The 17,509-nt window shown below is 36.2% G+C and overlaps 1 protein-coding gene across 2 annotated transcripts; it reads left to right on the top strand.

Annotated features, from left to right (window-relative positions):
• Positions 1-11,793: 11,793 nt before the first annotated feature.
• Positions 11,794-17,012, top strand: LOC137952166 (squamosa promoter-binding-like protein 6). Of its 2 annotated transcripts, none has more exons than XM_068799235.1 (6): positions 11,794-12,098; positions 12,199-12,252; positions 12,588-13,369; positions 14,410-14,546; positions 15,583-16,432; positions 16,675-17,012. In XM_068799235.1, the coding sequence occupies exons 3-6, from the start codon at positions 12,696-12,698 to the stop codon at positions 16,679-16,681; spliced, it is 1,668 nt and encodes a 555-aa protein (XP_068655336.1). In that variant the 5' UTR covers positions 11,794-12,098; positions 12,199-12,252; positions 12,588-12,695; the 3' UTR covers positions 16,682-17,012. The 2 variants fall into 2 exon arrangements, with proteins under 2 accessions (XP_068655336.1, XP_068655335.1); XM_068799234.1 differs by having other exon boundaries at positions 12,183-12,252.
• The last annotated feature ends 497 nt before the right edge of the window (positions 17,013-17,509 follow it).

The raw sequence follows: 17,509 nt of genomic DNA, 5'->3' as shown, positions 1-17,509 counted from the left end.
TTTTAGACGTATAAGAAGGTTGACATTACTCCAAAGGATCTTAGTTTGGATCTACTTTTCTCAACTATTTAGTAAATAGGCCAATTTGGGTCCCTAATTTATTAACATGTTTAAGTTGGTCCAAACCCGACTTATTGCCACCACTAATTCTATTAAGGAAAAGAGATCAAGAACATACCAAGAATGGAGAGGCACAAAATGTCTAGAAAATGAAACAAAAATTGCTAAGTAACACTTGAAAGCGAGTTAGGGGATGACTTCGCTACATAGAATAAGAAGCTATTATCATTGTTCGGTGCAAGAAATGAAACACAATTATAAAATCTCTCTTTCTACCTTAGTTTCCTCTTCATCATTCCTTTCTCCATGTTTTTCTTCTTTTTTTTTTGTTTTCTTTTCTAATTATTCTTTTCTTTTCTTCTACTTTTTTTCTAAATACAACCTCCCAGCTCACCCTTCATGTTTTTGTTAAAGTTGCGGATACAAGTCTATCCAAGAGGATTAGCCAAAGTTAACAGGCTTTTCAAACTAATAACTATACAACTTTTCTGTTACTAATTTATGCAAGATTATTTTTACTAGCACTCTCCCTCATGTCCATACGTACTCAAATAGACAATGGACCTGAGATGTGAACAACATAAATAGGGTACAAACTAGACTCAATAAGACTAATATCCTGCTCTAATGGCAAGTTAATGTTGGGTCTAGGTCCATTCCAAAATGACCAACCTAATAACCATTTGACTTTTACTAATACAAACCCATGCGAAATTATTCTCTTTTACAATTTCAAGCCCAAAAATGGAGTTCTATCCTTGAGGTTGTATAACCTTCAAATTCTACCAAATTTCTTTTTTAGCCAAAAAAGTACTAATTATAATATTTTTATGACCAAGTATCGATGTACAAAAGGAACCAGTATGCGAGAAGGCACAATCTTAAGTACAACAACAATAAAAAGTTACAAGATTTCAAGTGATGTAAGGTCCTATTTCTAAAGATTTTTTTTATTCTATCTCTATACAAGAACTTAACTTGAGCCTTGCTTAATTTGATGGATCATTGGAACTCCCTTGGTTGTCTAGTTTCATTTTTGTAGCTAGCTTCCACTTTGTTCTTGACGAGAAAATTTGATTCATTATTGCATGTAGCATATCCAAGGATAGTGGCAAAGTAGCAATAAACATGATAGCTTGTTGCTAATTTTACTATAGAAACTCAGAAGGGTTCAGGCCAACTTGATATTTGAAGCATTGGGAGAACAATACAGTTTTTTCTCTAATGAGCAGAGTTTCACCACACTAAACCTAGAAAATTCCTCAAGTAATTTTTTCTCCACCAAAATTTTTCTTCTCAAAAAGTTGCCTTTAAGCCTATACGGTATTTATACTTAGAGTGTGGTGGGAGTAGTTCAACCATCCCATTTTTTCTCCTTTATTTTCTCATTCTTCCCTTGACTAGCTACACAGGCAAAATGAGAAGAACAATTGGCAAGACTTTTTCTCTTCCTATAAGAGCATGACACTTCACCTCATCCATTTTAAAATAGTGATACTTCTTTTCTTTCGGTAGAGTTTTTCTACGATGTCACGTGTCATTGATATATCACCTTCTTTGCTTGGGTGAAACTATCTTACAATGTCATATGTTACAATGTGCCACCTCCTTTTTTTTTTTTTGTGGAACTTAGGTGGCGTTCCCTTCTAATTTAATTTTGGTAGTGGCCTATACAATCCTATACATCTTAATCGTTGATTCAATTATGATTTCAGCTATCAATCCAGATTTTGATCAAATGTCTGATTTGAACAATTAATGTTCAAATCAGATATGTTTTGATTATGAAGAGTTTGACTTTGACCACTAGTCAATTGATGGTTAGATTCTTTCAATTCATTGATCAATCTCTCTCTCTCTCTCTCTCTCTCTCAAGCAATACTTTATGGGTGTTACAAATGTGAACCCCAACCCCATTTTAATTACTCAAACTTTTATAAAGAAAGAAGAACTTACAAGCATACACAGGCAACCTTGGAGACAAACTCAGAACACTTCCAAGTGATGCCTTCCAAACGAAGGAGTTTCATATTTATAATAAACGAAACCTTACATACTAAGAAAACCTATGTTATGGATTTCACAAAATTTGAGATCCTCTAATCTGGTTACAACATGTGCCCCAATAATTGAGCACTGTCATTCAAAATGTTGGATTTCACCCTAGAGAAAGTGGGTAAACTCTGTGTCCCACTGTTGGGCTACTTTTTCGCCTTTGAAATTGAGCGGAGAGTATTTCTGACTATGACCATTTGACTGGAGTATGGAGCTTTGTCATATGGCTAGGTTTGATTTTTTCTCTCACCATTATTATGTCAGTTGGGTCTCATGACAGGAACAAAGAGATCACCATCTTAAGGGAGAGTGTTGGAAGATATGATGGACTGTTATTTTATACGGGAAAATTTTATATACCATTTGCAGCAAGTTGGGCGTTTAAGATGTTCTCTCACACCCAACTTGAGGGGGGAGTATTGGAAGATAGGCCCAAACCCACACGACTAAGGCCCAGACATCCAAGAGAGGTGGAAGATGGGCTCAAGCTCACGGACCAATAAGAAGGCCCACACATGGTGGCATGATGGTAAATAAAGAGTCTCATAAAGATGACATTAATTTAATTAGTTTAAGTTTCAGTGACATAATTATAATATTATAGTTTTACTCATCTATAAATAGAGCTTCAGGGGGGGGTTAGGACACAAGTTCATAACCTCATTTTCCCTTTTGTTTTCTCCCAAACATGTCGTATCTCCTTTTCTTCATGAGCTAATCCATGAAGTCCTAAAAGTCAACACAAGTTTCATGGCATGTGCACCAAATTTTTGCTAGCCATTCCGCCTTAGTGAGAATTTACAAAGGATTACAGAGAATCTCAACCTATTGTAAACCACCTTTCGAATGTCCAAGCCCACTCTCTTGGCATTATGTGTAGGACTAATTTTTTATTTATTCTTCTACATGCCTAGAATCCTCAAAAGACTCAATTGCCTTACATGTGTCTTTATGTGGATCTTTCACAATATTGGGCCTTTAACAAAATGGTTGCTTGGGATTTTTTTTAGAATGGTCATGTAATTGTTTGGTGTCATTATCCCAACTCTATAAGAGATAGTTTAGAAGATTTTGATGATTTTTCTATGGCAGAGGATAAATACTTCACTATCCTTTGTTCTTGCTACTTTACCTTACCATGAGGATCCTATTTTCAATAGATAAAGTCCATCAGATGCGTCAATAGATAATATGATAGCTTTTGAATAAAAAATATCATGGCTACGCTTATCTTTTTCAATGAGGATATAATTCATTACAGCTCATACCAATGTGTGGTTTAAATAATATAAATTTCCTCTTTGTCCACTTGATTATTTATGCCAAGAGTCAAAAGGGTTGCTCTTGTGTTGTAATAAGCAAGATTAATGGTTCCCGAAATCAATGCCCCCAACATTGGAGGATGAATGAGATAAGTCTCGATTCCTTCAAATGCTTTCTTGCAAGATTCAGCTCATTCAAGTAGCACATATTTTTCATCATTCGATTGAATAACTAACATCGACCTACGAAGTTTGAAATGAATCTTTATATGTATGTGAAGTGTATTTAAAGACTCTTAAATTCAAACAAATTTCTAGGTTTGGGTATTTGTTGGATGACATTGATTTTGGATTGTCAAATTTCAATTCCATGGGGTTAAACTACGAAACCGAATCCTTTTCCTGAAGTTACTCCAAATGCTGCTTAAGCCATTCAAAGACAACTCTGAGATCTCTCGAGTGATTTTTGCCTTCCTTTGGTTTCTCAACTAAGAAATCTACATAATATTCTACGAACTTATGGAAGAAGTTATTAAAGATCTTTTGTATACCTTGTAAGAAAATATATCTTTCGATGTTTAGAAGGTTGTAACTCTTCATCCTTTGGGTCCATGCGGATTTGGTTGTAGCCCAAAGACTCATCCATGAAGCACAACCTCGACTTTTTGTGGTTGCATCAATCATTACTTTAGTAATAGGCAAAAGAAAGTAATCTTTTGGATAAGTTTTGCTTGAGTATTGAAAGACACAATTCAGATCTACTCATTTTCCTTCTTATCGGAAATATATTAATAATCCAACTAGGATACTTGGTTTCACACATAAAGCCAAGATTGATAAGCTTGTCTACTATTTCCTCTATCTCATAAAAGAGTTCAGAACGAATTTGTCCTTGTTGTTGCTTCACCAGTTTTTTAACTTTTTTATGGGATGAACATTCTATGAGGCACATAAGAAAGAAAGCGATGTGCAATTAGAACAAGTGCATAAAATAAAAAATTAATCTACGTGAAAAGTTACAACACTATAAAAAAATGTATTATTGCAAAAAAAAAAACATGCAAAAATTTATGTCAATAAAAAAATCGTGATAGAAACATTAATAGTATGGGAAATTGCATAAATAGGACACAAATGCACCATTACACAAAAATACACTTGCAATGTACCAAATGAAAATAAAGCGCACCCCACGAAAAATATTCATAATATGCAATAAAATGTTTTGGCTCAATCACACAAAAAGTTTTTCTGTCCCTGATACAATGTCAAACCTAGGGGTGGCATCGAGCCGAGCTGAGCCCGAACCTGCCTATGTTCAAGCCGAGCTTCAAGTTGAACCTCGTCTCGAGCCTAAAATTATTATCGAGCTTGAGCCCAAAAATTTTAACTGAGTTCGAGCCGAACTTCGAGCCGAGCTCGAGCTTCAACATACATTTAAAATTTTTCAAAAAATATATATAAAATTATGCATATATTTTACATAAATTTGGGCATGACCTCTACATAAAATTGGGCATAACCTATACATATAATACATATATAAGATTGGGCATGACCTCTACTTAAAATTGAGCATAATTTATGTATATAATACTTATATAAAATTCGGTATGACCTCTACTTAAAATTGGGCATAATCTATATACATAATACATACATAAACACTCCATAAAATTGTCTATACATTCCATAAACACTCCATGAAATTATTTATATACTCCACAACTCCATAAAATAGTCTAAACACTTCATACATTGCATAACATTATGAATAAACTCCATACAATAATCAAACACAACAAAATTAAATGAAATATCACTATCAATTTACAATCAACCAAATAAAAATATAAATCCTTTAAATAAAATCCTATTACTATTAGAGACTTACTAGAAAATTACAAGAAATATTTTAAATTTTTCTTAGGAAAGTTAAATGGACCTCTTATTGTTTTTTTTAAGGAAATAAATAAATATTAATAATTAATCTAATATATTATTATACTTATAGATAAATTTTTAATCAAATAAAATGTCAAACACAAAATTTTTATGAAAATTGCCTCATGCTAAAAGTATTATATCATCAACTGTCAAATACTTATTCAAAATTTTTCTATACGGTTTTCTAGCCCATCTTGGCAAGAAAATCTTACTTAGAAAATTATATGATATTTTAACAAGAATTTATAATTATAAAAATAATTTCAAAAAAATGAGGCACTAATGGTCCCTATATTTCTACTAAAAATGTCTTTTCAACATTTATTGAAAACCCCACTAATAGTCTTAGAAACATATTTCTACTAAAATATCTTTTCAATTTCTTCTAGAGTCATGAGGAAGGGGCAAAGAGTTTTTTTTTCCTTGTTTATGATCTTGCACGTAGGGGAGGTTTCGAATAAATTATATATAAAATTATGCATACATTTAAAAAAAAAGAATGATAGGGGAAGTTCAGGATTGAATTTCAATAATAGATTAAAATACACCAATATTAATCTTTTTTACTCACAATTGTTGTCTAGCTTGTTTTGTAATTTTTTAATCTGGCCATAAATTTACTATGGCCTCCTTAGTGCCCCCACATGAAAATTTATATTCTAGGAAAAACTAGAAATATTTTTCCTATGATACATTTTCCCAAAAAAAACTTTAAATAAAATCATATTACTTTTAGTGACTTATTAGAAAATTACAAAAAATATTTTAAAATTTTCTTAGGAAAGTTAAATGGACCTTTTATTGCATCTTCTAGGGAAATAAATAAAAATTAATAATCAATCTAATATATTATTATACTTATTGATGAGTTTTTAATCAAATAAAATGTCAGACACAAAATTGCAATGAAAATTGCTTCATGCTAAAAATATTACAGCATAAATATTTATTCAAAAAAAATTTATACAATTTTCTACCCCATCTTGGTAAGAAAATCTTACTTAGAAAATTATATGATTTTTAATAAAAAATTTTAATTAGAAAAATATTTCAAAAAAACATGAAACACTAATAGTTCATAGAAACTTATTTCTATAAAATGTATTTTTAATTTTTTTCAAAAGCTACGAGGAAAGAGAGTTTAAGGATTTTTTTTTTTTTTACTTAAATGGTCTCGCACGTGCAAAATCATTTTCGCGCAGAGGGGGGAGATTATTTCTCCCCTGGTTCTGGTTTTCTGCCGAGACGACAAGGAGGGAAGGGGCTTACGGTGCCAGGGAGGACCTATCGTTGGGGATGACGGCTACGACTGAGGTGGCAGCGAAGGAAGCGGCGACGAAAACAGAGGCGACGACGAGGAGAAGAAGAAATCGAACGGATGGCCACAAAGGCGGTCGGCGAAGAGCTGTCGACGGCGGTAGAGGCGACAACAACAACCGACGGGAAGGGCTCGGCAGTGACGAGGGGAGGAAAAATTTTTCCCCCCCTCACTCTCGCTCCCGCTCCCGCTCCCCCGTTCCCGACCCGATACCGATCCCGACTCGCGAGCCAACAAACCGAACCTGGCTTCGATCGAGCTCGACTCGTTAAGGTAAACGAGCTCGATAGATAACTAATCGAACCGAGCCAAACTCGAGCCGCTCGCGAACCGGCTCGGTTCGAAGCCACCCCTGGTCAAACCTAAAGGGAAATGGCGAAATTGCACCCTCCATGTTGAGGAGAAGGGAGTGGTTGGAAGTCGAAACAAAACAGAGGGGCTCAACCCTTTTCATAAAACATAAAATTACAATAAAATCATATAAAATATTAGTATTTATATATTTCAAACATGAAAAAAAAACTCAATATATCAAAACGAAAACAGCTTCCAATTGAAAAAAAAAAAAAACCCTGAAATTTCAACAAATTATACATATAGAATATCTTCTCTGCATTTTTTTGATAATGATATTTGTCCTTGGAACAGTAACTTCCAAGGTTTGAAAAGTCAACCATGGCTTCCCCAATCTCTCTCCCAATTCATATGAAAACGATGGAAGACTGTTATAACTTTGATTATCCTCTGCCGAAGACCAAACTTTTTAAGTGCTAAGTAATGCCATTCGTACTACTCTAGCAAACTCCAACGCAGAGTTTTTCACTGCCGGACAACCCCCTTCAGTGTTTCTGATCATAAAAGACCTACAGTAATTCCTGCAACCCATATAACTGCAGCCAATTCATGCTGTTTCATTTCACCTCCACCGTGCCACTGCAAATGGCTCCAGAATCTCGTTAAATGTCTTCTTGAATATACTGACTCTGCTACAGTTAATCCCAGCCCACCAACCCCAGTCTCTACCTCCCACCCACCATGCTTAGTACAAATCCCTGCTACTCTCCTCCTTGTTTCCTCTGTTGGGGAAGACAGCAGTTAAAATTACCTTTAAAGCTGAATTGAAGTGAGCCAGTTCTATTCATTTCAACAACTAATCTCCAACAACCTCCTTTATTATGTGGCTACCAGTTTAAGGTGAAAGGTGTTTTAGTTTTTCAATTACGCAGTAATTGTTTTGGATAATTATGATTTAAGAGCAAACCTCCTGATATTAAGAGTATTATCTCTTTCACTGACACAGTTTAAGCCAAGTTTAGGCTTTGTTGATCTTGAAATGAAGGATGGAAGGTGGTCCAGCTTAGGTATTGAATTAGAGTAGTAAAATGATTTTCATGTAAATTAATGTGTCTTCACTTAAAAGGCTTCTCATGTGCTATCATGTGGGAGTAGTCATATATTTACGAGTCTTGCTCGTTTTATTGAACTTAAATATCTGGTCTCTTTATTCACGACTTCATTATTGTTATTGTTGTTTTTGTTGTTGTTATTATTATTTATGATTGAACATGGACCACATGGTTCGAAGAAATTTTTCGAGAATAGGTGACCACATTTTGATTACTAAACAGGAAGAAACCCAAATTAGTGTTGGCCTGTCTTTAACAGATTGAAGGTGAAGCAATGCTTGTTTTTTTTTTTTTTTTGTTCTTAAAACCAGGCAAGGACAAGCAGTACTTGTCAATAATGAAAGCCAAATACAAAAATAGTAATTTCTTGCTCCTCCCAAAGATTGTTAGAGCACCTCACTTATCATTCTGTAAGCCAACACAAAGACAGTGTTTGACCCTTACTTAAAGAGTTAATCATCCGACAAGCGGTAAGGGGGGCGGCAGAGGGAGACATGATTTTTGAATCTTGAAACAAGATATTTGGTGATTTCCACCACATTATCTTGTTTTGTTTAGGTGAGGATTAGGCAACAGATATGTAGAATTTGATTGAGATTCATTCTGCAAAACAGGTGAGAAACTGCAAACAGTTAAAGGGTTTGACATAAAATTATTATGACTTGCCAACAAAGTAGTTGCAACTAAATGGAGGAGAACAAACCATTGCCTGTCAATCAATAAAGTAAGCTTCCTACAAAGGGAACACATACTTTTTAAAAATACTAAAGAGGTGATTAGTTAAATAAGTGATCAAATCAGAGCTAGAGAACAGTAGTAAAAAACAAGCCCTTTTGCTGAAAAAAAAAAAAAAATGGAAGAACTTTCTTAGAGGACAGATTGTGTGCTCCCAAAAATATTAAACAGCTGATAAATTAAGACTGATTCAAGGGGCAAAGACAGGGTCAGAACAAACTTCTCCTTTTCTACTGAAAATAACAGAGATTTATGACAGGTAAGTGTGGGAGAATCTCTTGGGAGACCAAGTGGATAATCCTAATTTGAGGCTAGCATTGAGAGTCATCAATTATCTCAAGATGGGTTACTTTTAGTTTTTCACTTTTACCTGTTTTCATGCTTATTCAAAGTCAAAACTGTATGCAAATCCAAAAACCTACCATCAATTTTGATAAGCTTTTTCCAATTTATAACAATCAAAAGGATTTCATCTCCTCCGGAACTGTTCTCGGTGTACATTTAAGGAATCCAAGCCATTGTATAAACGTGCAAGATGAACAAGTTTGAATTGGGTAGATCTGCTAACCTTCAAACAATGGCAGAAAAGAGGGAGAAAGAGAGGTGTCCCAGCTCTGTGTCCTTGCATATGATTAGAACCATTAGTGTTGCTGATCAAGTCGAGTTCTGAAAACTTTTAAGGAGGCGCCTCTTTTGTAAGGGACTTGCGTAAAATAAAAATTAGTCAAAATTAAAAACTTTTAAAACTCTTGAAATTTATTTAGGCCAAAACGCTGTCTATCTACCCAAGAACAATGAGAGCCTGGAGTCATTCCCTTCCCTATTTTCCTTTAAAAGAGGAGACACGAAAAATCTTTGGATGCTTTAGAAAGTGTAGCCATGGATCCTCAGAACCCCACAGCGTTGAATGCATACAAGCACTCCTTGGCCTTTTGCTACAATCAAGAAGGGTAGGGCCTCCTCTTGGCTCCTCTCATAAAACCAAGTGCAGCTTTCACCCCCCCTCCCCCCCCTACTCTGTATGGAGCAGTGAGAGGGACAAACGCACCCATAAGGCGGAAAACTTCACTTTCTTCCAAAACAAGCGGTGGGGTTGGCTTATCTCGTTTCGATCTCTGTGTTTGCTAGTAGCCAACCCCTGTTCCCCCTCCACCCATCAATCCCAGATAATTTCAACCACAGTAAGTTTTCAGATTTCTAATCTTTACTTAAAGTGCACAAAGATGATTCTTGAGTTCCAAAAATTCCTTTCTGTTTAGAACAGAACATGAGCGAGCCATGTCAAGTAACTTCAAACTATTCTCCAACAACTCGTGCTTTTCAGTGATTTTTTGTAAAAATAGTTGTTCGCAGAAGAGAAAGCATCCAAAATTCCCAAAAAAAAGATGAAGAAAAAATGGCTCTTACACGTAGCACTCTCCATAATGCTGAAGAGACGAACAGCCCTCGCAGCCTGCTGCAAAAGACAGGTCAATCTCTACTTTATCAATTGGGTATCTTTTCTGGCTCAATGGCTTATCCTTCCCAAAAGGGCAAAAGGAAATGAAATCAAAGAAAAAAGTGGGGAACTCCTAATAAAATAATCCAATGCAAGAAGGGAGGAATAAAAAAAACGGAAATCAAGTGCTTACGGATTTCATTTTGTTTCTTTTATGACATGTAACTGTAAAAATGAAAGATTAAAAAAAAGGGGGAGATGAAGAAGATGCTCCTTTGGAGAAATCTGGCATTGGAAGTTTATAGACCAAGCAGTGAGTGATTGGTTACTGGACAAAGCTTTTGAAAAGGATGGCCAGCTTTTAGTTGGTATCCATGACACTGAAATAAAGGAGCTTTCATGGCTCTGTCATAAAAAGGGGTATTAAGTGAAGCAGGTTCTCCTTCTCCTACTCTCCTCTTCTACTAACACTTGTCAAAGAACCTATGCAGCCTTTGATGGGAGCTTGCTTTCATATTCCCATCATCAATGGTGGTTTCAATACCCAAGTAAAAATCCTATCTACTTTCCCTTGTTGAGTAAATAAGGCTAGTTTGAATCCAATCCATTCAAACCCATTAGAGCCTTCAATTAACAAGGTCCCCCTAGTGTGAAGTCTTTCATGACTTTTTGTTTTTTTTTGGGGGGGGGGAGGTGGAGGTGAGGGTATACCTACTCATGAAGTGATGATACCAGTTCCATTTGTTTACTAAGGGCCCCCTCTAGTGTGTGCAAGAGGAGCACAAAGAGGTTGACTACAGCCACAATGGCAAATGGGATTCATGATAAGCTAATAATACCTCTTAAGATATATCCTACAACTTGAGCTGCAACTTGTCCATGTACATAGTCTCTCATGGTGTCATGCATATGTATTGGTGTATAATTATTAGATCATAGTGTGCCCACACTAACATGTCCCATTATCTTCTCTTGGAGATAAGATACATTTTTTTAGGCTTTTACCTAATTCTTCCACAAAGAAAAAGGGACAGGGTATACCACCCCCTAAGCCATCCCCCTCTCACTAGACAACAAATGAGAAAGAAGACAAATTACTAACAACTACATGTTCAGGTCAAATTACATTTACCCATTTGTCCTTAGTGAAATTACTAAAATACCCTTAATCAATTCGATGAACATTGGGATGGAAATTGTTTTGTTGAAAAAAAAAAATAGTTAAAGAACAGGAGAATTTGATCATTATCTCATTTTTACTAATGATTTTATAGGATAGATTAATTTGACCAATTTGTGTAGTTAACTTAAAAGATTGGGAACATGTAAATAAAGGCAGGGGTAGTTTGGTCAAGAGGGGATGGCACAGTATCTTCGTCGTCCTTGCCAATCAAGGTGCCGTTGCTCTCTCAACTCTTCTACCCAATGATAATTAAACTTTTGAAAAAACACAGTGACAGCGTAGAGAGAGAAATTTGACTGTGACCGAGCCAAGGGAGCGGAGACGCGAAGAGTGGACTTGCATGCTTTAATTCTCTCTCTAGAACTGGACCCTTGTCGTTTTGAGGCTACAAGAACTCTACGACAAAGCTCTGTCATGGAAGACATGTCGACTCGCCTCACTCTTTCTGCTCCACCTTCTTACCACGAACCCGCCATTTTCTTCTAAAGCTGATAATATCTATTGCTTAACCTGGACGTTTGCACTTTGTTCTTATTCTCTTGTTGGTTTCCTGTTTCTTTTCCCTGCTTTGAACGTGAAGTGGGAGAGCACATCTCTGATATTTCGCTTCCAATGGCTGATATACATTGAGAATTTGTACTGGCGTTGTTGTAGACTGTAGACAACGAGAGAGGAGTTTCTTGCTTGAATTATGGTGGGTTCATGGAATATTTGTTTACTTTTCTTTCTTGACTGTGACAAGTTTCTTTTCCGGGTTTCTGTTCTAAATAGTTTTTAGTTTCCTGTGTACTCAGGACTGCGCCACGCGATTTTCCAGAGGCACTCGGATGCTACAAGGGGAAATATAGGTGGGTTTTTTAACTAAGAGAGTTTATATGTGGGTTTATGGTCCTGCTTGCTTCTTCTTCTTCTTCTTCTTCTTCTTTTCGCCTTGTTAATTTGATATCTCGAATAGTTAGAATTCTGGAGGATTCTGACTGAATATTTGCAGGAACTCATGATACTTTTCTTCCGATCGGAAAAATTAAATATAAGTTGAATTTTATTGATTTTCGGGATTCGTTTTTCTTGTTTTTGCTATGTTCTGTTTTGTTCGATAATGAGGTTATGATGCTCTGTGGATTAACGTAAGCTTGATTTGTTTTGCCATCTTTCTGAATTTTTTTCTCATGTCGCTTTACAGAAATTGAAACTTTCGGTTAACCTTTCCGTGAGGAACGAGCGGGAGATGCTTTTCTTCAATCAATTTTTACCTTGCATAAACCGTCTTCAACTTTGATGCTTTTCTGTAATGGAATCTTGGAGCTATAGTTCTGAAGGGAAGAGTTCTATGTTGGATGATGAAATTATTTCAGCCACTGATGCTCTTGGAAGAACCAGAAGAGGATTTGCTGGTTGGGACTTAAAAAGTCCTTGCAGCTATGATACTTCCATGCTTGCCACTGTCCGCGAAACAATCAACAACCGAGGATACATGGAATTGGGTTTGTCTGAGAATGTGAGAAAATCAGTCCCAACCAGTACTCTTGTGGGGTTTTCGGACAATAAGGCAGCATGTGGACGAGTCGAGTCTTCGTCATGTTCTTCTCATTTGGTTAATCTCAAGACCTCTTTCATTCGTGATGATGAGTCCGGAGGCTCTGTAGTAGATTCTAATAGTCGGGGAGATTCCTCGCTTATAGATTTGAAATTGGGAAGATTGGCTGATTATAGAGATGGAAAGATTGATAAATCGTTGAAAGATTCACGGGTTTTGCCATCAGTTGTGTCATCGGTGCCTCCAAAGAGAGGGCGTTCGGCTAATCTCATTAGTCAGACCCCTTTTTGCCAAGTTCATGGATGTAATATGGATCTCAGCTCTTCCAAGGACTATCACAAGAGGCATAAAGTTTGCGAGGTTCACTCTAAAACTGCCAAAGTCATTGTAAACGGAATTGAGCAGAGGTTCTGTCAGCAATGTAGCAGGTAGACTTCTACTTCTTCTTGTCTTTTATTGAAAATCGTTTTCGTTAACTATTTATGCTTGCTGTTGCTCCTTTGGACGGCATTCGTTGAGATTTACTGGGAACCACTGCTTCAACAACTTATTTGTTGTTTCCATATAATTTGGGCCACTTTCTCATCTCAGAGTATCCCTGCTCCCTGCAACTAGTACTTGAACTACTCATATTCTTAGAGATTCTTGTGTTGAGATGTTAAACATTCATAGTTTAAAATCTGCTGCTATGTATGTTTGTCCGGGAAAAAATTGTGCTGATGTATTCTAGGAATGAAAGATGTCTTGATTTCCATTGAATCATGAATTCCTCTCTGTGCAGTTTGAAAACCTACCTTGGAGCTGTCTTGAACTCAAAAAGGGTTTCACAATTTGTCATAGATATTTTAATATTTTAAGCAGGAAGATGGACTTTTCCGATCGTCAGCTGATATATTGCTCAATGTTTTTCGTGTAGTGTACATTACCTTAGTTCTTAAAGCATTTATTATATGCTTTTCTAACCTTCAAGCTTTTAGGAATGAAGCAGAAGCTTGATATTGGTTTTCTGGCATTTGTTTCTTTTAAAGCATTTCAAGTCCCACACAAAAACTGTGTCCTTTTACCAGAGTACTGCAATTTCATTGATGAGATGCTTCAAACAATACCTTAACCAATGCCAGTTCTCTTAATTTTGGATGCTTGGGAGGAGCACTATAGCAGATGATTTGTTCAATGAATGCAGTGAACAGTTTGGCATTTTGACCTGGGTGAGTTCCAAAAGATCAACCCCGAGAAAAACAGAACCTTTGCCTTCTTTCCTCAAGAAATGTTAATACCAGATGATGGAGATTCCCTTAATCATTGGATCACTTGTCATGAATTTGCAACACAGGGACATTTGTTCTTATCCTTTGTTTTTTGTTGATCTTGTTTGTGGTTCATCATCCTGTGACCCAAATAGAATAGTATCGTGCAAATCATGGAACTAATGTTATATGTCTAATGCATCATAAGTTTCCTTATGCAGATTTCATTTACTGGCTGAATTTGATGATGGTAAGCGTAGTTGTCGTAAACGCCTTGCAGGCCACAATGAGCGCAGAAGAAAGCCTCAACTGGACAGTCACTCTGGGAAAAATGGGAAGATACTTGCTTCGTATCATGGTAATTATTGCTTCTTTTCATCTTTCTTTTCCATAATTGTGGTTTCCAAAGGTTACTTGGTGCTTGAACTACATAAGATTCATTTATCTTGAACAATTTCTTAACAGAAGTTTGATTTCCTATTTATAAATGGTTCAACTTTGGTTCCACAGATTCATCAGTTTTCCTTGACACATGAGCTTTAAAATTTTGATAGTTTTTAAAACATTTAAATAAATTTTATGTGATAATCCCATTTATTTCCACTATATTTGATTCTCTATTACTTGAGTAAGCTTCTTGCATGTTAGGATTGCCCATTAGAAGTTTTACTTATTTCTTCCCACATTCCTTATATCGGTAATGAACAACCATCTGTCCCAGATTTATTTTTCATGGAATTAAGAAACCAATTCAGGAAATAAGAAAAGCCAAATCATTGCTGTTGAATCAGTTGAACTGTTTCTTCTTCAATCACACAGTGACAGTGATCTCTGAATGCCCCCTGGTGAGATATGTAAGTTCGACCTGCTGGATGCAGAGTATATCATACTGGCTCATGGTTCACCCAGTCAGTTTGCTTTGGTAGAAAGTTTTTTGTAATATATTTGTTGCTTATATTTTTATTTTGCCTTACCGTTTCAATACATATTTGGTTACCACTTATTTTTAATATTTAGATTGATTACTGTATTAACTGCTTTTGGAGTCTCTTTCATGCATCATCAGTTGAGCAGAGCGTAACATCATGAAGCATCATTATGTATGTATAGAAATTTGTGAGGTTGAAAATTCATAAGATGTAAAAGTTAGCCCAAAAGAGCCACCTCAACTGTTTTCTTATGTAGTGGACCCAGCTGTGTGAGAGGGTCATCTTTATTTTCCTTGGAACGATTGAAATATTCTGCTAGCTAACATAAGTGATTGAATACCAGAGTTATCTTCAGGCCATATTGATTTCAGATTGCAAACCAAGTACTTCTAGTGATCTTTCTCAGTCATGTTGAATCTTTCTCTTCAAGTTCTACCAAGCCTAAGGATATAATACCTTTTGCAGGTGGAAGGTATGTGGGAACTTCTGTACCAGCAAGGACTTCCTTTATTTTCCCAGACATATTTCCAAGTGGCATTCTGCGTGAAGTAAAATATGGAAATAACGATCTACACCGGCATGTTAAACTAGAAGATGATCCTATCTATAACAATCAGTCCTCAATATCATTCTTACCTCCTTATGCCATGGACAAACAGTTCTCCAGCCTAGATACTGCTCCCACTATCCTCAGTTTTAATAACAGTAATCGGTATCCCCACTACTTGACAGACCAACAACCTGTGTCTAGATCATTTCTGCATAAAACCTCACTGGGAGGTGACCCTTCTGTTTATGATGTCACTTCCGGTGTTCAAGGTTTATCCGGCATCTCAGACACTGGTTGTGCTCTCTCTCTTCTGTCATCACAATCACAAAACTCTAGTCATTCATTGGCCATTCCCTTAGGTAGGCCACTGTTCACACACCATGGATCAGGGCCTCCCCAAGGTCCTTCCCAGTACAATATGACCCAGTTTTCTGATAAGCTTATGGCATTGAGTTCACAAGGATCCACCAGTGTGGCTTCAAATAGGTTTTCTTCATCTGGGATAAACTCGATGGAAGATGATCACCTGGGAGCTCTACTAGTCTCAGACGCAAGCAATGCTGTGGATTTTGATACTCAAGCAGATGGGATGTTTCAAGGAGTAAATTACTTAAATGGCAAGGATCATATTTCCCATGGACAGCAGGGACCGACCGTGGATTTGCTTCAATTGTCATCACAGCTTCAGAGCATGGATCACCAGAATGGCTCAGTGAATGTCAAGCAAGAGAACGAAGTCTTCATGACTTCAACGTCTTCTATGTGGTAATATGTTGATCTCTTTCTCTCTCTCTCTCTCTCTCTCTCTCTGCAAAATGCAGATTAAAAAACAAGTTGTACAGGCTCCACTCATTCCCTCCCAATCCATGATGATTGTCCTTGAGTTGGGCTATGGCCTTACTATTTAACCAAACTGCTGTTCCCTGCTTCCTCATACTGATTTGACTTGCTTGCAAGCATTCAGTTCCCAAAATTAAGATAGTTGATTATTTATGAACATATTGCAGGTTATGAGGTAAGCCATGAGTACATGGCTAGCTCGCTTGATGGCCTCTGGAACCAACCTGAAATGAAGCAGTCAGATAATGCAGATGGAAGGAATTTTACTTCTTCTCATCTCTTTAAACTCGCCTATCACCTGCTGTTGGATGCATCCTATGAGATGCAGTTGAGGGGTTCAGACACTTTTCTGCATCAGAAAATAACAAAGGCCTGTCTCAGCTTTGGTTTCTTGGATGATTTTTCCAGTGCATGACTTTTTCTTGTTGTCCTGGGACATGGAATTAACACTCGCAAGAGTCTGATAGAATTTGGAGTGCAGGTGATTGCATCCTGTTCCTGTTGCCATGGTAGTCTGTTTGAGTAGTCTTAAAGATTTCCAGTGTTTGGCTGCTTTTATGTTGCCTCTAACAACATTGCCTTGTACTTTCAACCATCAAATTTGGAAATCTTCCTAGTGTGCCCAAGAAGAATTAGGAGCTTTTTTACCTGACACTCTTCTAGTTCAGGATTTTAATCAGGTTAAAGAAGTTCCCACCAGATTGCTGAGATAGCTTTGCCGAGGTGGGTTCTACAATAGGCAGTTCTTGAATTCTTATTTATATTTCCAAATAGTAGAAATTCAGTGTTATTATAATTAACTAGATCATTGAAGAATATTAATAGATATTAATTAATCAAAATAAATTTTGTTTATTATTATTATTATTATTATTATTATTACTTTTTCTAGTATGTTTGTCATATAGTTGATTTTTTTTTGAATTATTATCGAAAATTAATAATAATCTATTATTAAATATTTATATAAAATGTATGCAAAAATTATCTAAAACTCAAATA

The sequence above is a fragment of the Aristolochia californica genome, unplaced genomic scaffold, assembly GCF_029961685.1.
Source record: "Aristolochia californica isolate CCGP_79_NKW_82.1479 unplaced genomic scaffold, dmAriCali1.0.hap1 SCAF_15, whole genome shotgun sequence".
Lineage (NCBI taxonomy): Eukaryota > Viridiplantae > Streptophyta > Magnoliopsida > Piperales > Aristolochiaceae > Aristolochia > Aristolochia californica.
The sequence above is the reverse complement of the archived record's forward strand: the minus strand, read 5'-3'. Positions and strand labels throughout refer to the sequence as shown.

Bases quoted from the DNA above. Each gene is read 5' to 3' on its own strand.
- LOC137952166 (XM_068799235.1), top strand. From the start codon at position 12,696: ATGGAATCTTGGAGCTATAGTTCTGAAGGGAAGAGTTCTATGTTGGAT. The intron at 13,370-14,409 runs GTAGACTTCTAC...TTCCTTATGCAG, and splicing joins TTCTGTCAGCAATGTAGCAG to ATTTCATTTACTGGCTGAAT. The intron at 14,547-15,582 runs GTAATTATTGCT...TACCTTTTGCAG, and splicing joins GATACTTGCTTCGTATCATG to GTGGAAGGTATGTGGGAACT.